Source organism: Fulvia fulva, chromosome 6 (assembly GCF_020509005.1).
Source record: "Fulvia fulva chromosome 6, complete sequence".
NCBI lineage: Eukaryota > Fungi > Ascomycota > Dothideomycetes > Mycosphaerellales > Mycosphaerellaceae > Fulvia > Fulvia fulva.
In genome coordinates, this window is record NC_063017.1 from 3,754,224 (window position 1) to 3,775,130 (window position 20,907).

At 48.4% G+C, this 20,907-nt stretch overlaps 5 protein-coding genes across 5 annotated transcripts; 2 read left to right on the top strand and 3 right to left on the bottom strand.

Moving 5' to 3' along the window:
• Positions 1-228: 228 nt before the first annotated feature.
• Positions 229-823, bottom strand: CLAFUR5_07390 (uncharacterized protein; the record flags this gene model as incomplete). Its single annotated transcript, XM_047906538.1, has 2 exons — positions 229-444; positions 491-823. 2 exons carry the CDS (start codon positions 821-823, stop codon positions 229-231), a joined length of 549 nt encoding a protein of 182 aa, XP_047763139.1.
• A 208-nt stretch (positions 824-1,031) lies between these two features.
• On the top strand, positions 1,032-2,313 carry CLAFUR5_07391 (uncharacterized protein; the record flags this gene model as incomplete). The annotated part of the gene is made up of 2 exons (XM_047906539.1): positions 1,032-1,482; positions 1,553-2,313. The coding sequence occupies 2 exons, from the start codon at positions 1,032-1,034 to the stop codon at positions 2,311-2,313; spliced, it is 1,212 nt and encodes a 403-aa protein (XP_047763138.1).
• Positions 2,314-2,625: 312 nt separating this feature from the next.
• CLAFUR5_07392 (uncharacterized protein) lies at positions 2,626-3,410 on the bottom strand (the record flags this gene model as incomplete). The annotated part of the gene is made up of 2 exons (XM_047906540.1): positions 2,626-2,893; positions 2,962-3,410. 2 exons carry the CDS (start codon positions 3,408-3,410, stop codon positions 2,626-2,628), a joined length of 717 nt encoding a protein of 238 aa, XP_047763137.1.
• Positions 3,411-4,136: 726 nt separating this feature from the next.
• Positions 4,137-6,509, top strand: CLAFUR5_07393 (Forkhead protein sep1; the record flags this gene model as incomplete). Its single annotated transcript, XM_047906541.1, has 1 exon — positions 4,137-6,509. The coding sequence occupies one exon, from the start codon at positions 4,137-4,139 to the stop codon at positions 6,507-6,509; it is 2,373 nt and encodes a 790-aa protein (XP_047763136.1).
• Positions 6,510-7,398: 889 nt separating this feature from the next.
• On the bottom strand, positions 7,399-7,970 carry CLAFUR5_07394 (MFS-type transporter pyvG; the record flags this gene model as incomplete). The annotated part of the gene is made up of 2 exons (XM_047906542.1): positions 7,399-7,624; positions 7,966-7,970. The coding sequence occupies 2 exons, from the start codon at positions 7,968-7,970 to the stop codon at positions 7,399-7,401; spliced, it is 231 nt and encodes a 76-aa protein (XP_047763135.1).
• Positions 7,971-20,907: the final 12,937 nt, after the last annotated feature.

Here is a 20,907-nt window from a genome sequence, read left to right on the forward strand (position 1 = left end):
AGCTCGTGATGCGTATTCAGACCGCATATCGAACACCTCATGTAGCAAAATGTCTCCTGGATCGGAGGCTGGCATATGACGATGTCGGAGACTCGAGAGCCCAGGTCCCGGAGGCTTTTGCTGTAGGGCCTGACTTCGAGTCGAAAGTACGCGCCTCTTACGTCGTCAAAAGGTGATACAAAGTGCTGGTAGATTTTGCTTCGTCCGTCAAATGTACTGCCGAAAGCGTCAAGAGTGATGTCGTGAAAGGACGGGTAAGGATCTCGGGATGATGCGGGACTTTTCACTCCCAGGCCAGAGGGGCGAAGAGAAATGGGCCTCGAGATTCGGGCTGAGGCCGATATGTTTGAGGAGCTTGCTGGAGCCTATGACTGTGTCTCGCATGAAGCGGGACACTTGCATGGCGCGAAGAATGTCAAGAGCATTGAGGCGGAGAAGGATGTCCTGGATATGTTAGTCTTGGCCGCGTGATGAAAGGGAAGTATCTTACCTCGATCAGCTCGACTGTCGCGAATACCTCGACCGCCTTCTCGGGCGAGTGCTCGGCCGGCGCTGGCGAGTGTGCGCGTTGCTTGATGTTCTGTTCGTCGCCATGCGACCAGATGAAGCCGACCATGCTTGCCGAAACACTGGTGGCAACACGAGATCTGATGTTCCCAGGTCGAGGTGGACCATGCCAAAGAGAGATCCCAATGGTTCCGCATAGACTTCTGTAGGCGCGTGGTCTTAGTAAGCGTAATTTGTGTGTTGCATTCACTCCCTTCGGCTTGTCCTGTGATTCACGATCCTTCCTCATCGTGCCCCTGTCCGCGGTGATAAGCATCAGAAGTCAGCCAGACTGGTAGTGCCATTGGTCCTGCATCGTACCTCCGAGCTCGGTCGTATCCTAGCAGCCGCAGTCACTCGACTTCAAACATCAAGCGTCCGTGCTACAGCTGCTTAGTTTTTGAAAGCTCACACACACGACCTCCTCTTTCCTTTTTCCAAGCACTTGCTCTTCCAATCGCTGACACCACCACGCATCCGACGCTATGGCACAACACACCTGCTCGGTCTGCAGCAAGGCAGCACCACAACCAGCCTTGGTGTGTATGACATGCTTCGAGTCGTCCCCGTCGGTTGGCGCAAACTCCACCTCACCTCACTACTGCCGCACTCACTGCCGCAACAACGACGCCAACAAACACGGTTCCGCCTGCATCGAGAAGCGTCTTAGCCGCGCCGCCAATATTCTCCAAGCTTCCTTCCACCTCTGGCGCGAGGTTGCCTTCGATCTGAAGATTAGGAAGGTCCAGAAGAAGAATGGCATCCTCTACGCGTACGAGCACTACTACAAAGCGAACCAAGAGGAGGAGGACGCACTTTTCGACTTTCCAAATGAGATGTTCCAGAATCCAGAAGACAAGGCCGCGCTCCTGACCTATCTGGCGTGTGACGATGCTGCCGTCTACATGTTCGAGTTGAGCAAGATGCTTCTCAAGAGTAAACCTCACCGCCCTCATGTCTGCACCACCACTGACTCTCTCCACCGACCTCACCACCACAATCGAAGAATGCTATCTCTCGGTTTCCCGCGACAAGTGGATCATCAAACGGATCTATGGCAACGGCATCGAAGACACCAGCGAGTACATGCACGCCACTCTGGCGGTCGAAGCCACCAATGGCAAGTCCTACTTTGTCGACATGGGTGGCGCTCAATTCGGCCAGCATCGTGCTCTGGCTCCCTTCCAAGATTGTCTCGAGCAGTACAGCGCCAAATTCGCCCAAGTCCACCCCCACGGCTTCTATGCCAACGAGCAGAAGAAATTTCGAGAGGGCAAGCAGTACTTCGAGGGACACATGGCGGAGGGCATGGGTGGAAAGTACGACTACCGGATCATGCATGTGCAGACCGAGATGCTGGAGTCTTTCCTGAATGGGGTGAAGAAGTGGGAGACAGACAAGAAGATGAAGGTGCAGCAGATGGTGAACTGCCGGGAGGCAGAGTTTGAGGAGCTGAAGACATCGTTGTTGAGGGCGATGAAGGAGGCCATGCAGATGTTCCTCATGACCTGGAAGCTCGGCGGGTGCAAGGTCAAGGCGCACCCTGAGAAGTCGAAGCAAGCCCAGATGCCGGACTGGATGCTGGCGGCGCAGAAGCAGCTTGCCGGACCATCAGAGTGTACGGTCCACCCAAAGGGACCAGGCTCCGGGGCGTACCAGCAGTTCAAGGCGAACAAGGAGGCGAGGGTGTGTCAGAACATGGCACAGAACGATATCGACGTCGTTGAGCAGTTCAAGGCCGGTGGTGGACATGTGTTCCATGTCTGAGAAGAGGTGGGATGGATAGGTTACTTGCATAGTCTGTCTCAGAGCTGCAGAGGAACGACGGCTTAGTCTTTCAGGTATAGTTCAGCTATTGTATGCAGTCCTGGATAGTCTCAGCAAGTGTCTATGCTGTGCTTCGTTGCCTCTTTCCATTGTCCACTGCAGGCCTGGCTGTACTCCATCTCTGTCGTGCGACTGCCTCCCAAGCGACTTGTTGTCGGCGGTGGTGTGACTCTCTATTTTGTTTAGAGCGCCTGAGCTACTGCATTCGCTGAACGGCTCTCAAGTTGTTGCTGCATGGTCGAGTCAAGTCTTTCAGCTCTCATCGACCTTGGCCTCTGCCTCTTCAATCGTCCTGTTCTTCGTCTTTGCAGCCGCGGCAGCCCTCCGTGTGAGACCCTTGTCCTTTATACGTGCAGCCACTCGAGACCGCCGCTTCGCTCTCTTCGACTTCAGCTTGGCATCAAGATCGGCAGCCTTGCCGGGTGTGCTCCGCTCGCCATGCTTTGTGATCTTGGCAGGTCTGGTTCGCTCTTTCTTGACTGGAGTCGTTTTCGCCGAATCTACAGCGATGGAGTTGCGTCTACGTAGCGACTCGTTAGCCGGGCCTGTCTCTAATGCAACGGCAGTTGAGGTAGGACAGCGACTTACGTGGACACCATGGTTGCTCTGATAATTCTGGGATGCAAGCCCGGTCGAAGCGTAGATTGGCCGCGGATGCTCGTTTGGCAGTCACGGGAAGTCGTGGAAGGTGCGTGAAAGTGACACATCAGAAAAGTTCGTTTCGTGAAAGCGCGATCCGCGTTTCCAGCATAGTCTATCCCCTCGCCTGGTTTCGCAACGCACCGCAGCCCACTCCGTTTCACAAACCACAGGAACATGTTACAGATTGCACATATTGCGCCACCATTTGTTCTCTTCGTTGCTCGGCGAATTGCATGAAACGGCCGTGGACCATTGGATCTGCGGGCAAAAAGTCTACCGGCACATTCATTCGACAGCATCCACCTCCCGCTAGATCCTCCATCTCCGATCGTCAACGCGTCGCAGGCGCGAGCGTGAACGAGACTGAAGCAAGGTGCTGCGTCCAGGCGCTTCATGCAGCGGCGTGTGCTTCTCTCTGCAACGAATCACGACGCCATCGCTCGGATTCTGCGACTCCCTTGCGCGCACCCGTCTCGCGTGTCCGGCTGACCTAAACTGGATTCCTTGACCAGGTTTCTTGCGCGAAAAGCTCCCCGCACTCACGACGGAGCGCATGCCGTGAACCTCTCACCACCTCGTCACGTCGCACGTTGAGCCTCCCTCTCTCCACGAACAAGAAGCATTGTGAGAACTGATCCTTCTTCCCTTCATCCCGCCTGGAGATTGCACAGAATTGCGATATTGCGAAAAGGTACGTCCCATCCATGTCTTCACCCTCTTAACGCGGCCCCTGCGAACGAGCCCGTTATCAGCGCCGACGCTGCACAGCCCGTGCGCCCTCTCCCTCTCCCTCTACCGGGGTGCGCTGCTTCGTCCAAGAACACGACCGCACCATACAGCCCAAGTACCAACTTTTTGGGCAGCAGCGTTCTGATGAGTAGTCCACAGAAATTTCACTTCATCGCTACGCTATCGACGTCCATACCGCCATCCAACACCGCCGCACCCCGATCGACACAGCCACGCGCGCCCCGACTGATCCGACTGAGACCCCACAAGCGAAGAAGACGTCTCACCCTACCACGGAAGACGAAACAGCACATAGCAACCGGCATTTGACGCGTCGATAACGGTCAAGAACCCAAGGAAACACCACACACCACCGCCGGTTGCCCTCATCGATGGCAACGACGCGCCGAAATGCGTCGCTCCAGGTCTTCGAGGATCCTCCGGACGCGTACAATACAAACAGCAACTCCGACGATGTCGAGACTGCACTCCTCAATGCCCTCCGCCCACTCAGCGACGCGTCCAACAAGCAAAACGTCCAGCTGAATCCGTCCACAACGACCAAACCGGGCTCTTCACCATCGAAGAAGGACAGTTCTCCTGCCAGGCCTACCAGTGCACATAGTCTCAAGGAGTACAGATTCACGCCGCCGCCTCAACCAAATTTCACCACCGACTCCATCCAGAAGAACGGTGACTTCTACTCCATGTATCACCAAGTCGCTCCGCAGCCGGAGCACCCACTCTACCCTCAACAACATCCTTATCAGTCTTATGATAAGGAGAACTACTTCGAGACTGGCTCGTCATTTGGAGACCTGAGTGTGCCTTCATATCCAGACGTGGACTATGGCTACAAGACCTCTCTGAAACGCAGCTTCACTAATTCCAGTGCTGTCAAGGTGCCTTCGCAATCGTTGAAGAAGCAGAAGCTGGAAACAGGAGAGCCATTTGATCTTCCCAATCCCGAAGACTTGCCTCACCCAACGGACGATGGCTCGAAACCAGCTCACAGCTATGCCGAACTCATTGGCATGGCTATCTTGCGTGCACCAAATCGACGTCTCACCCTGGCTCAGATCTATGCATGGATATCTGACAACTTCGCCTTCTACAGCAAGAACGAAGGCGGCTGGCAAAACAGCATTCGCCACAATCTCAGTCTTAACAAGAACTTTGTGAAGCAAGAACGACCAAAGGACGACCCTGGGAAGGGCAACTACTGGGCTATCAAGCCTGGTGAAGAGCGCCCATTCCTCCTAGGCAAGAAGCAACCACTTCGCAAGATCATCAACCCTGATGGATCTCAGTATGTGCACGGGTTGCCTATGCCACCCTCAGATCCTGTCAGCTACCGCGCAGCCAGCACACCAGCCGTGAGCAACTTCACCTTGGGGCCCAATCCCGTGCGCAAGCTCGAAACCAAGGATATCGACTCTGCAAAGTTCCCAGACGATGCTGAATTATCTTCCGATGGCACCATCCCAGCGTCTGATCCTGCCCTGCAAGAGGATGAGCCCGAAAAAGATGACAGCGCGGCGATGCCACCGCCGCCAGTCCTCATGCGCTCGTCACCTCCGCCGCAAGATCTCGGATCATCACCTCCAGCAATGCACCGAAACGACACGCCGCCGCCGGCTCCTCGCTTTCCTCCGTCCAGCCGCTCGGGTGGTCAGAGGCGAAAGTTCGCTGGCCTCAACGACAGCGGCTACTGGTCTTCAATCGAGTCTTCTGCTGCCCGCGGTGCTGCTAATCAGCTGGCGTCCGAGTCAGACTTGCGCAGTCACCGCATTAAGAAAGGCCGCGCTGAGGCTGAGATTGCACGCATGCGCAGCTCATCTTTTGACAGCCCGACCAAGGATGGTAGCCGCTATCTAGCGCTACCTTCCGCCTTTGGGTCATCACCTGTACGCAAGGACGACAACCCACTGACACCAGCAGTCGTCTTCAAACGACCTGCGAAGCCTGCGCCAGCTATCTCACCAAACACAAACTTGCGTGATCACCGCAAGGCAGTTAGGCAGCTACTTGGCTCACCAGCCAAGACATACAGCCCAATGCCAGCACAAACATGGAGTCCTGCGTTCAACCTGCAGGATAGCACTCCAGCTGGTCTGACACCGTTCATCTCGCCGTACAAGCAAGGCACTACACCTTGGCCGGCGGTCGAAGATAGTTCCGTCTCCTACAACCTCAATAACGCCGCCTTTGATGTCTTCCTCGACATTCCCGACCAAGACATCGCTGCACGTGGCTCGCCTGAGAAGCGAAGCAACGGTCGTCCTTCTCTTGCACGCGCAGCCACGAGCACTGGTATCCTTGCCGATATCACCGGAACTGCTAAGAGCAATAACCTCATGCTACCACCCGCAACTGGCAGCCCTTTCTCCTTCTCACCCTTCCTGACAAAGTCAGGGGCGCTGAGATCACCGGCGAAACTTGATTCACCACTAAAGCAATCGCACAAGCCACCACCGATATCGCAGCCTACTGACGACTTCAACTGGCCAGATCTCACGGCTGGCGGCGAGAATGCCCCTCTATATATCGACAACAACAACGACGTCTCTGACCTCTTTGGCGTTCAGCTGCACAGTGATGGCAGCGAAGAAGGCATCGACATCTTTCAGGACTTTGGAAAGATTGGGCAGGCATCACAGACCTTCCCAGCCCCAGACCGCTCGACTGGCAGCCCAGTCAAGCGGACCAGTATGGGACCACCAGCACGACCTGCGATGCACCGCAGCAGTACCAGCCGATGGTAGGATATGGCGCCACGCTTGCATACTATCGCAGAAACAGTGCACGAATGACGGTCTGATGGAATGATGACTTGACAAAATATTGGGAGTACTGCGCAACAGCTTGGTGCATACAACACTCCTTGGTCGGCGCAAACGGTTAGGTTGATCGACAACAGAGCGACTGATTACTTGATGGATTCATGTCTTTACTTGGCGACGAAGTGTTCATGCCTTGTTTATGATGTCTTACGGCTGGAGAGATTTGGGCAGATGGAGTTGGTTGGCGTTTGTTCCTGAGTTTTGATTGATTGAAAAGATTTCTTTGATTGGTTGATTGAAGTAGCTAATAAGTGGGAGCGCATCTCTTAGGCTAGTATGCTTTACAGTTGCTGTTGTTTTGATCACAGTCACAATGAGCCGGTCTTATCACACGATTCGCTAATGGTCTCATATCGTTTCCACCATGACACGACATCGGCGCGGGGAGGGCGACTCTTGAATGGGACGTCGTCACAACAAGCCTGAGACATCACCGTCATTGTCTCTCGTGCGCAGAGCAGCAGATGTGACGGTGTCAAGATGTCACCCAAGACACGATTCCTGATGACCATGAAAGTGGAACAAGAAGTGGTCTAGAGCGTTGTCTCAGATCCCTGGTTCACGGAATTGTCTCATCTCAGCGGACTTTCGACTTTGGTACCGATGTCGATCTTGCTGCATGGTGATATCGTGCGCAGCGGCACAGACGGATTGTGGGTTCTCTGTATTGATCGACGAACGAATGGTCTGTGCGCTATCTCCTGACCCAGATAGTGATGTGAGGGTGGACAAATGTAGAGAAGTGACGGTTGCTAACAGGACGTTGGTCTCAGTCGCTATCTCATGTGCCTACTGCTGTGATGAGGTCGATCTATTTCGCGGAAAACCTACTCCTCGCCCTCAACCTCGGTCCAAAGAAGTACAACGCAAACACGCCAGCAATACAGCCTGCTGTTAGGCCGCCTAGAAGACTCGTCCCACGTCCTATGCCCATGTTGATGTACATTGGTCGCGAAAAGAGGACGGCGGCGAAAGCGAGGGTTGAACGTGCGAAGTCGTTGCCGGCGAAGAGGGAGGCGGCGTATTGGGGGTATACTCTGTGTTTATCGTCAGCTGAATGTCTTGAGAAGGGAAGGGAAAGGAGGGTTACTTGCAAGGGCAGGTAGACGAAGATACACTGCATGATGACAAATATCCCCATCATGAAGATCAAAATCTGGTGAAATACTCCCATGTCCCTCATTGTGTCGGTAAATACCGCTATATCCTCTTATGTCAAAAAAGTTTCTCCCGTAGCCCTCGCATTGTTGTAACATACTACGGTGTCCCTCGTTGCTATATAGTAGTCGTAACGTCGCGCGAATAGTTAGTCCTATTATAGAATGCACCTTTTAGAGGTTTTGCAATAGGTAAAAGTTAGAAAAGTATATAGTCACGCGTCATACGGACCAAAGCGCCTACAGTCCTGGGCATAGTTTTTACAACCCCTGTTCTTCCACCTTTCCTCATTAGGAAGGATGTATTCACTGCTTGGCGTAGCTCACCACCTGGTGTGTCCTTCATTGTTGGCTATTACTGCCTCGCAGCGTTCTCGCATACTCTTGCATATACGTTGTATGTCCTTAGGTGTGAGCTTGGCCCATTCTTGATAGTGTGATTGAAGGTAGCAACACCTTCTGAGATGGACATAGATAGCCGGAAGTGGTTAGCGTAAATACAGGGGTTGTAAAAACTATGCCCAGGACTGTACCTCCACCAAAAAACAACACTACATCTTCAATCGTGTTTTCTCTATCCAATATCAGGCCCATTACAACCAGCAAATTTATATACGTATCTAGATACATCACTAAATAAATTGTCGTGCTTAGATTAGCTATATATAGTGTTGCCGTCGTATACTACCGTCGCAAACTTTTCACCTATTTCTTAGATTAGAGAAGCTACTACAAGATGACTAAACACCTTTCAACACCTTAAAAGAATCAGATAGTAGGAGCCTATCACTACTACAGACTTAAGGGAATTAAGTACTCGTAAAGAGACCTTATTAAGACCTTCAAACCGCTCTTCGTACCTATAAGGCATTAGGTACGTAATGCTCTAGACACTATAGGCTTAAGACAGCTATATTACCTTCTAGAACCTCTACCTTCCGGACTAGATCAGCTCTTATCTAAGGAGGACTTGGACCGGTATGAACGGCTACTTAAGAACTACTACTATAAAGGCTATTATATATTATAGGGCAATCTACTCTAGAGAGCTAATATTGATTCTTGCTTAGCTGAGACACTACGAAGGAATATAAGGAACAGAGGCTATTTAACCTATATTACTAAGAGTAAGGAATAGATATCTACCTCACTAGTACGCTTAAGGGTACGATAGGCTCTTCGTATACTTATAACTTATCTAAGACCGGAAGACTAGAGGTATATAAGATAGAGTAATAAGGTCCACTTTAGATAGGACCCTAAAAGTAAGGCCTATATTATTCGAAAGCGTAGTAACGTAGAGAGACGCAAGCCTGATTGTATCTAAGTAAGAGAGACCTACGACGATATAGATAAGAATCAGAAGCGTGTCTATCTATAGGGAGCTATATAGTACAATAATATGTCCCTATTAATTTAATAACTTATAAGGTTCCCTCGAATAGCAAGGGCAAGATAAATCAAGACATCTACTATAGCTAGATATTGCCCGTTATAAAGGACTAGGTTAAGGATATATATCTAGATATATACTAGTACTATTACCCTAGCTCTAACGACCGTATTCTATTTACGCTTAAGGAGGATAATAATAGTGGCTATAGGGTTACTTAGAACAATAATAAGGTAGAGCGAATAAAGTAGTTAATAGGGCTATTAAGGACTAAAGGCCTATATCGTTACTTCTTTAACTACGCTAGATCACTAGACTTTATACCCGTTAAGAACGTATAGAGCCCTCTAAAGTAGTACGTACGACAACGACCTTACTAGTCTAATAAGATAGTAGCTAAGCTATATTAAGAACGATAGTAATAGATAAGGGAGGAGAATATAGACTAGATCAACGCCCTATACGACTTAGTACTAGAGAGATTAGAGAATATTATATTTAGTAGGGGTCAGAAGAACGTAGTAGATATATATTATGACTAAAGACGTAGTAGAACGAAGAATAAGGTAGTATAGATATAAATAGAGAGATAGAACAACACCTTTAGAAATGAACATAATCCTACTAGTTGTTTTATACGGTTTGATCAGTATAGAGCGTAATATTAATAGATAGATAGATATTTTATTGAGCTGTTATAGTACCCTATAGCCTATATAGCTATACTATCTTATTTACTATAACTATATAAAGGGGAAATACGATTCCTTCCTTGCTACTCGACGCGTCGGCTCATCGATCTCTACGCCAAAACAAGACATATTCGAAAGCTCTCATTAAGGCCATTCTAACGATATACAAAGCAGGCCACTGCCCCTAGGACTAAGGGAGTTCTACCTTATTCAATCTGGACAGCTTGAAGCTCTCTTCACCCTATTTCTTCAGCTCCAAACGCCGCGGAGGTGCCTAGCTACATTAGGCAACTCCTAGGCAATAGTAGCCTAGGCTACGGCACTAACGGCGCCTACGGCCCTATAGGCGAAGCCCCCCTAAGACAACTAGCAGCAACTTATAGAGGACGCAAAAAGTATAGAAACTAACGATCAGCTCCCTTACCGGTCTCTATAGGTAATGATCACTTAGCTACGCACGGCGCTTGTACTGTCGTATCACCGAGGGCAACAAGAAATAAGGACGACGTCCTAGGCGATTAGTAAGGCCACCCGGAATCAACACCCCTATAGCTAGGTATCGGTCGCGGCATCGATACTAGGCCCCCGCCTAACGTACGATATAGTTACGATCCGTATTGTAGCAAAGGAAGACCAGGCCGAAGTTGCGAAGCTATCGAATAAGGAGCTCGCCTAACGAATCAACTAACTAGGGGTGGTCGTAGTAAACTAACAGTCTAACGGCACTCTATAGATCTATACTAGCTCTGCTACTACTAGGAGGCACCTAGAGGCATAGCTATAGTAGGCATCTAAGGTTGCGGCATTAGCGAAGGTCTTAACGAAACAATTTACGATCCTAGTCTACGACATACCTAAGGAGTTTGACCTAACTAACTAGGGTTACCTACGCGCTCTCTAAGAGGACAACCCGGTCACTCTTAACTCTCTAATCTAGAAGGCGACTTGGCTCTATAGGAAATGGCCAGAAGGCAAGAAGGCCTCGGCGCTAATAGTATAGCTATAAGACGCGAAAGCGGCGGATCTAGCGATAGAACAAGGCCTAGTCTAGTAATATAGCCTTAAGATAGTAGAAAAGTACTCCTTATCCTTTCGTGTCCTCTAATGCTTTAAATGCTAACAGTATAGACACCAAACCTACACGTGCATAAACAAGTAGGCCTGCTCGAACTGTGTAGGAGACTATATGTCTAGGGACTATATATCGACTACGAGACGGTACGCGAACTGTCCGGGGTACTACCTATCGTATAGTACGGAATGCCTATAGCGGAAACTAGCGAAAAACAAGGCAATCACAAACAGAACCGTCGCCCTAAGATTCTACGGCGACCGTAAGGCTAGCCTATACTAGAACTAGTTAGCGGCGGTCGGGTATAAGCGCCCTAGGGCCGAGAACGATATAAAGGATACGTAACCTAGGGCGTACGGGAGGCTACGTACCCTACTAGCTACGGCGAGGGAATCTAACTAGGCCCGGCTCCCCTTTAGTATATAGCCGATAGGCGTAGACTAGGACGTTTAAGGTAGTAGGATATAGGACGCTATAGAGGAAATAATTATCGATACCGATAACTAGCCTCGATACGCTTAGCATTATCTAGTATAACGTTAACTATAGCAAGGATATAGTCTAGAACTATTTCCTATACGAGGCGGACCCGTACGTCTACTACGTCCTAGTAATCTAGGAGCTATAGATTAACCCGTACTATAAGAGACTAACGACCTATAAGTCACTAGGCTATAGGATATACCTACGAGGCGACGGCAGACCCCGTACGTGCTTCTATATTAGCAAGGACATACTAGAATCCGACTAGGAGGTAGTGTACTACGTAGACGAAGAAGGCGGGAGCGATATTACCTCCCTCTACGTAGGTAGCACCTAGATACACAACCTATATATACAACCGCTAGCCTCGAGATCTAGCCGCGACCTAGGGGTCTATAGACACCTAGACAGTACGCTTAAGAGACAAGGGTGCCACATCGTAGTAGGAGACTTCAACATACACTACCCTTCCTAGGAAAGCCTTATATAGCCGCACCCTATAGCCGACGAAGTACTCGACTTGATAGCGAGCAACGTAATTGCCCTTAATACCCCGAAGGACCTAGGCACCTAGAAGAGAGGGGGACTCTAAGACACGATCGACCTCTCCTAGATCTTAGATAGCTACTACTACACGGTAACCTACTATAGGATCGAACATAAACTCGAGGCGTCGTTAGACTATATGCTAGTTAGGACCTCTATTACGACATAGATATAATGTATACTAGCGGGAACCCCTAAGCTAAACTAGGGAAAGGCCTACTAGGCTAACATCTAGGCGTACCTCGATGACTCTAAGAGGCTAGTCTAGATCGCGTAGTAGTAATATAACAGTAAAGACGAGATAGACGAAGCAGTCTAGGGGTTGATAGACGAAATAAGAAAAGCGACCTTACTTTACGTTCCGCTTACCTAACTAACGACATAGTCTAAACTATACTAGACGCCGGAGTACACTACGGTAGTAAGAGAAGTAAGGAGAGCCCGCCGGGTATAGACGAGTAGCTATAGCGAGGAGGCCTAGAACGTATATAGGGAGGCATACTAACAGAAGAAAGCTATAATACGAAGGGAGAAAGCAGTCGGCTAGAGGGCTATAGTAGAAGAAATCGCCGGCAAGCTAGAGAGGATATAGAAGCTAGCGAAATAGGCCCGACAGGACCCTATATAGGGCCCCTCCTTCTCTATCTTAGCGCTATAATCGCCTAGTAGCCCGGTTAGCGACCCCGAGGCCAAGGCGCGTCTACTAGCTAGCAAGTTCTTCCCGCCCCTAGTCGAGGCTAATCTAAGCGATATAAACAGCTCTACTCCCCTAGCCCCTAGCATCGCGGTCTAATAGGAGGTGTCCGAGGGAGAAGTTGCCGCTATACTAAGGAAGTTGCCGGCGAAGAAAGCCCCGGGGCTAAATAGGATCCTAAACGAGCTACTAAAGAAGTGTAGAGATCAACTAGCCCTAGTAGTTATAGCGATCTTTAACGCCTGCCTACAGACCGGGTACTACCCGATAGCTTTTAAACAATCGACGATAGTAGTCCTACGTAAGCCGTAGAAGGAAGACTATACGTAGGTAAAGTCGTACCGCCTAATTACGCTCCTTAATACTCTTAGGAAGGCGCTTAAGAAGCTAGTTATAACGAGACTCTCCGAGGCGGTAGAGGAACACTCCCTACTCCCGGACACCTAGATAGGTACGCGCCTATAGCGATCGACGCTATCCGCGATAGAACTTATCACCTCTTAGGTAAAGGCCATCTAGTATAAGAATAGGGACAAGGTAGCTTCCTTACTTAGCCTAGACATATCGGGAGCCTTCGACTACGTGTTATACCCGCGGCTACTCTATATCCTAAGGTCGAAAGGACTCCCTAAGTGGCTTATTAACTTCGTACGGTCCTACCTCGAAAACCGTAGTACGTCGATCCTAGTCGGCTAGTATAGAAGCCTATTTCAAGCAGTCTATACTAGAATCCCGTAAGGCTTAACGCTAGTACCTATTCTATTCCTCTTCTTTATAGCGACGCTACTCCCAGCCCTAGAATCCTAGAACACCGCTACGAGCGGCTTCGTAGACGACACAAATATCCTAGCGTAGTCTTCCTCGACTAAGGAGAACTGTAGGCTACTAGAAGAGAAGTACAAGATCTACGAGGACTAGGCTAGGAGGCACGGGGCTCGGTTTGCCCTAGAAAAGTACAATCTGATACACTTTACGCGCCGGCCACGGTTCCACAATATATAAGCTTCTATCTAGATATAGGGGTATACGACTAACCCGGCAAATTAGCTTAGGATCCTTAGACTATAGGTAGACCCGGCGCTACGGTAGAGGAAGTACGTATAGGCAATATTACGGAAAGCTAAACAGAATATAGCATTATACTAGAGGCTCACTACGTCTATATAGGGGGCGGACTTCCGGTAGTTACGACTTCTATATACGGCTATTATACGGCCAGTCCTTACCTATAGTAGCCAAGTGTAGTCCTTAGGCGAGAGGGCCTACCTATCGAAGGGACTCGTCGCGCCGCTAGCGAAGATCCAAAACTAATGCCTAAGGAAGGTCACCGGGGTATATAAGTCGATACTAACGAGGATACTTAAGTACGAGACCGCTATACCGCCGATCGACCTATACATCTAGGGACTACGGACCTCCTACTTAGGTAAGTCGGCATAGTACCTAGTATAGAAGGTCATCGCTAGTACAGTCGTAAGGGCCCGCGAATCAGTATAAGCGTATAGGGGCATTCGACCCGGAAACGAGCCGAACTACCGGGTAAGGGACGAATAGCTAGCAACATAATAGGAAGGTAAGAAATCGTTTGTAGAGCAACTATAGAAAGAGAGGTAGAACAACTAGGTTGTAGGGCATAGTAGACGCCCTTAGCTAGCGGGATAACCTAAGGAATAGTTAGCTACAAAATCCGCGGTCAAGCACCCCCCGAAGCTTATCTACTACCGCCTTACGAGGGTATAGAGTAGTATAGTAACCTAACTACGAAGCGAACACATCGGCCTCTAGGGGTACCTATTATAGAGGAAGGTTCTAGGATACACGAATACTAGCTGCCCCTGCGGCTATCGCTCCTAGAACGTATAGTACGCACTCCTCGTCTATCCGAGGTGGTCGCTAGAAAGGGGGGAGTAGATAGCAAAGGCGAGGAACCGGACGATTAGGGCACTTCTTAACAACGCTAAGGACCTACGGCGTATTACGAACTAGATACTAGAGAAGGGCTAGCTAGAACAGTACCGCCTAGTAGGAACAGTGTAGGAAGAGAGGACACGACGTAGCGCGACGAGACCGGCTAGGAGCGGGGGCTAACGGGGTAGTGACATAGACTACGTACGTTTAGAGGGAAAGCTAAACTAGATAAGGAGTAGTCGGGGGCGGGAAGGGTTTTCACCTATTCGGGTTTCCCTTTGTATATAATAATAGATATATACCTATATAGGCCGGATAGGGTCCTAGAACAGGGGAATGACAAATCTATCTATCTATATAAAGGGGAAACTATATCGGTAAAAACTCCTCCTCTCTCCTATAGGTTCTATCTTTCGTCCCTATACCTTACGCTTTCCTTATTAAGTATACGCTAGTGTTATAGGCCTGCCCTAATAACTACCCTATCTATAACCCCTCTAGCTTCCGCCTCTTGTCTATCTACTCTTCCGTCTCCTTTACTAGGCTAAATTATTAGAAGAAACCTTGTCGTAGTATCTACCGTATAATCCGGCGGATATTACCTTTGTCTTCGATAAGGGACTTATAGTCCCTTCTCTCTACTTAATATCTCTACGTATCCCTACCGCTTACCTACTACGGGCATCGTAGTAGTATATACTCCGGGTTTTGTGATAGGTAGCTATATTAGTAAGCTAAGCTCTCGATATCTAGTACGTGTCTTCTAAATAGGTAGGCCCTTAACCCGATATATTCGGACCTAATTTGGATCGCTATACTTACTTCGGCCCTAGTAAGGTCCTTATATAGTTAGTAGTTATGTCTCTAGAAGGTTCAAAGTACTATTAGGCCTATTATCTTAGGGGGTCTCTTTTTCTATTCCTACTCCTATAGGTAGCTCGCTACTTGTTCTACTAGGCTTAAGGTCTTTGCCTTACTTCTATAGGCCTAGCGGACTCTCTACTCCTCTACTTTCTACTCCTACTATTCTGTGCTTACTTATACGGCTATAAAGGTCTTAAGGTCGTCCCCCTTTTAGCTTATCCTATATCCGGGTCCTCTCTAGTAGCGGTTCACGATCTTCCTCTTTACCTCTTAGATAGTAGTCTATACTAGATAGTTACTTGTCTTCGCGGCGTACTAGGTTCTTATTCCCCTTATATATTAGGCTATTAGGGGTGTTCCGGTCTCTATCTCTACCGTATCCGTCGGTATTGTCCTATAGGCCCCTAGTATCCGTCGTAGGTTACCCGCCTACGCGTAGTTAAGGGGTTACTCTATCCGCCTCGGGATTAGTTTACCCGCTCTACCCGTAGCCTATATCTACGCCCCGTAAAGCATTACCGGTTTTACTATTACCTTATATATTACCTTCGCCTTCTCGAACGTTACCCCCTAGGTAGATACTATTACTCTCTTTACCGAAGCCTCGTTAGTCCGGGCTCGGTCTAGGGCCTTCTTAATTTATAGGTTCTAGCTTAGCTTCGGGTCGAGCTAGATCCCTAGAACCCTAAGCTAGCTAGAAGGTTTCGTCTCGTATCTCTAGATATTTACTACTACCTCTATATTATAGTAAGTCTTTACCTTACTAAAGTATATAAGCTAGTATTTCTCTAGAGCAAAACGGGCGCTATGTTTCCTTATCTACTCCTCGTACTATTAGTATCTCTCCTTAAGTAGGCGGTAGTTCTTCTCTATAGAGTTAGACTAGGCGAGGATGTTAGTATCGTCGACGAATTCCGATACTAAGGTCTACGGGGAGGTTAGTAGTAGGACAAGGTCCGCTATAAAGGTAAGGAATAGGATAGGGGAGAGAGTAGATCCTTAAGGAATCCTAGTCGTTACTTTTACTAGATCGGATCTATACCTTCCGAGAGGGATATTCGTCGTCCGGTCTTAGAGGAAGGAGTATATTAAATAGGTATAGTATATATACGTATAGAAGTTAGGATAGGTAATAGGGAACGAGGAAGGACTAATATAGTATTCGACGGTATATAGTAGAATAGCTTTTAGTTATAAAGATATCTTATTCCCTAGGATTAGAGACGTAGTCTCTTATATCTATATAGGGGGAATCTAGATCTCTAGCCCCTACTCCTTTCCCGACGCCTTAGCGGTTTCACCTACGTTTTACTATACGACGACGATACGACATATTCGAAAGCTCTTATTAAGGCCATTCTAACGATATAAAAAGCAGGCCACTGCCCCTAGGACTAAGGGAGTTCTACCTCATTTAATCTAGACAGCTTGAAGCTCTCTTCACCCTATTTCTTTAGCTCCAAACGCCGCGGAGGTGCCTAGCTACATTAGGCAACTCCTAGGCAATAGTAGCCTAGGCTACGGCACTAACGGCGCCTACGGCCCTATAGGCGAAGCCCCCCTAAGACAACTAGTAGCAACTTATAGAGGACGTAAAAAGTATAGAAACTAACGATCAGCTCCCTTACCGGTCTCTATAGGTAATGATCACTTAGCTACGCACGGCGCTTGTACTGTCGTATTACCGAGGGCAATAAGAAATAAGGACGACGCCCTAGGCGATTAGTAAGGCCACCCGGAATTAACACCCCTATAGCTAGGCATCGGTCGCGGCATCGATACTAGGCCCCCGCCTAACGTACGATATAGTTACGATCCGCATTATAGCAAAGGAAGACTAGGCCGAAGTTACGAAGCTATCGAACAAGGAGCTCGCCTAACGAATTAACTAACTAGAGGTAGTCGTAGTGAACTAACAGTCTAACGGTACTCTATAGATCTATACTAGCTCTGCTACTGCTAGGAGACACCTAGAGGCATAGCTATAGTAGGCATCTAAGGTTACGGCATTAGCGAAGGTCTTAACGAAACAATTTACGATCCTAGTCCACGACATACCTAAGGAGTTTGACCTAACTAACTAGGGTCACCTACGCGCTCTCTAAGAGGACAACCCGGTCACTCTTAACTCTCTAATCTAGAAGGCGACTTGGCTCTATAGGAAATGGCTAGAAGGCAAGAAGGCCTCGGCGCTAATAGTATAGCTACAAGACGCGAAAGCGGCGGATCTAGCGATAGAATAAGGCCTAGTCTAGCAATATAGCCTCAAGATAGTAGAAAAGCACTCCTTATCCTTTCGTGTCCTCTAATGCTTTAAATGCTAACAGTATAGACACTAAACCTATACGTGTACAAATAAGCAGGCCTGCTCGAACTATATAGGAGACTATATATCTAGGGACTATATATCGACTACGAGACGGTACGCGAACTGTCCGGGGCACTACCTATCGTATAGTACGGAATGCCTATAGCGGAAACTAGCGAAAAACAAGGCAATCACAAACAGAACCGTCGCCCTAAGATTCTACGGCGACCGTAAGGCTAGCCTATACTAGAACTAGTTAGCGGCGGTCGGGCATAAGCGCCCTAGGGCCGAGAACGATATAAAGGATGCGTAACCTAGGGCGTACGGGAGGCCACGTGCTCTACTAGCTACGGCGAGGGAATCTAACTAGGCCCGGCTCCCCTTTAGTACATAGCCGATAGGCGTAGACTAGGACGTATAGGGCAGTAGGACATAGGACGATATAGAGGAAATGATTATCGATGCCGATAACTAGCCTCGACACGCTTAGTATTATCTAGTATAACGTCAACTATAGCAAGGATATAGTCTAGAACTATTTCCTATACGAGGCGGACCCGCGCGTCTACTACGTCCTTACAATCTAGGAGCTATAGATTAACCCGCACTATAAGAGACTAACGACCTATAAGTTACTAGGCTACACGACATACCTACGAGGCGACGGTAGACCCCGTACGTGCTTCTATGTTAGTAAGGACATACTAGAATCCGACTAGGAGGTAGTATACTACGCAGACGAAGAAGGCGGGGGCGATATTACCTCCCTCTACGTAGGTAGCACCTAGATACATAACCTATATATATAATCGCTAGCCTCGAGGTCTAGCCGCGACCTAGGGGTCTGTAGACACCTAGACAGTGCGCTTAAGAGACAAGGGTGCCATATCGTAGTAGGAGACTTTAATATACACTACCCTTCCTAGGAAAGCCTTATGTAGCCGCACCCTATAGCCGACGAAGTACTCGACTTAATAGCGAGTAACGTAATTGCCCTTAATACCCCGAAGGACCTAGGCACCTAGAAGAGAGGGGGACTCTAAGGTACGATCGACCTCTCCTAGATCTCAGATAGCTACTACTACACGGTAACCTACTATAGGATCGAACATGAACTCGAGGCGTCGTCAGACTATATACTAGTTAGGACCTCTATTACGATACAGATACAACGTACACTAGCGAGAACCCCTAAGCTAAACTAGGGAAAGGCCTACTAGGCTAACATCTAGGCGTACCTCGATAACTCCGAGAGGCTAGTCTAGATCGCGTAGTAGCAATATATTAGTAAAGACGAGATAGACGAGGTAGTCTAAGGGTTAATAGACGAAATAAGAAAAGCGACCTTACTTTACGTTCCGCTTACCTAACTAACGATATAGTCTAAACTATACTAGACGCCGAAGTGTACTACGGTAGTAAGAGAAGTAAGGAGAGCCCGCCGGGTATAGACGAGTAGCTATAGCGAGGAGGCCTAGAACGTATATAGGGAGGCATACTAATAGAAGAAAGCTATAATACGGAGGGAGAAAGTAGTCGGCTAGAGGGCTATAGTAGAAGAAATCGCCGGCAAGCTAGCGAGGATATAGAAGCTAGCAAAATAGGCTCGATAGGACCCTATATAGGGCCCCTCCTTCTCTATCCTAGCGCTATAATCGCCTAGTAGCCCGGTTAGCGACCCCGAGGCCAAGGCGCGTCTACTAGCTAGTAAGTTCTTCCCGCCCCTAGTCGAGGCTAATCTAAGCGATATAAATAGCTCTACTCCCCTAGCCCCTAGTATCGCGGTCCGATAGGAGGTGTCCGAGGGAGAAGTTACCGCTATACTTAGGAAGTTACCGGCGAAGAAAGCCCCGGGGCCGGATAGGATTCTAAACGAGCTACTAAAGAAGTATAGAGATTAACTAGCCCTAGTAGTTATAGCGATCTTTAACGCCTGCCTATAGACCGGATACTACCCGATAGTATTTAAATAATCGACGATAGTAGTCCTACGTAAGCCGTAAAAGGAAGACTATACGTAGGTGAAGTCGTACCGCCTAATTACGCTCCTTAACACTCTTAGGAAGGCGCTTAAGAAGCTAGTTATAACGAGACTCTCCGAGGCGGTAGAAGAATACTCCCTACTCCCGGACACCTAGATAGGTACGCGCCTATAGCAATCGACGCTATCCGCGATAGAACTTATTACCTCTTAGGTAAAGGCTATCTAGTATAAGAATAGGGACAAGGTGGCTTCCTTACTTAGCCTAGACATATCGGAGCCTTCGACTACGTGTTATACCCGCGGCTACTCTATATCCTAAGGTCGAAAGGACTCCCTAAGTAGCTTATTAACTTCGTACGGTCCTACCTCTAGAACCGTAGCACGTCGATCCTAGTCGGCTAGTATAGAAGCCTATTTTAAGTAGTCTATACTACAATCCCGTAAGGCTTAACGCTAGTACCTATTCTGTTCCTCTTCTTTATAGCAACGCTACTCCTAGCCCTAGAATCCTAGAACACCGCTTCGAGCGGCTTCGTAGACGACACGAATATCCTAGCGTAGTCTTCCTCGACTAAGGAGAACTATAGGCTACTAAAAGAGAAGTACAAGATCTACGAGGACTAGGCTAGGAGGCACGGGGCTCGGTTTGCCCTAGAAAAGTACAATCTAATACACTTTACGCGCCGGCTACGATTCTATAATATATAAGCCTCTATCTAGATATAGGGGCACACGACTAACCCGGTAGATTAGCTTAGGATCCTCGGACTATAGGTAGACCCGGCGCTACGGTAGAGGAAGTACGTATAGGTAATATTACGGAAAGCTAAACAGAATATAGTATTATACTAAAGGCTTACTACGTCTATATAGGGGGCGGACTTTTAGTAGTTACGACTTCTATATACGGCTATTATACGGCTAGTCCTTACCTATAGTAGCTAAGTATAGTCCTTAGGCGAGAGGGCCTACCTATTAAAGGGACTCGTCGCGCCGTTAGCGAAGATCTAAAACTAATGCCTAAGGAAGGTTACCGGGGTATATAAGTCGATACTAATAAGGATACTTAAGTATAAGACCGCTATACCGCCGATCGACCTATATATCTAGGGACTACGGACCTCCTACTTAGGTAAGTTGGTATAGTACCTAGTATAGAAGGTTATCGCTAGTATAGTCGTAAGGGCCCGCGAATTAGTACTAGCGTATAAGGGCATTC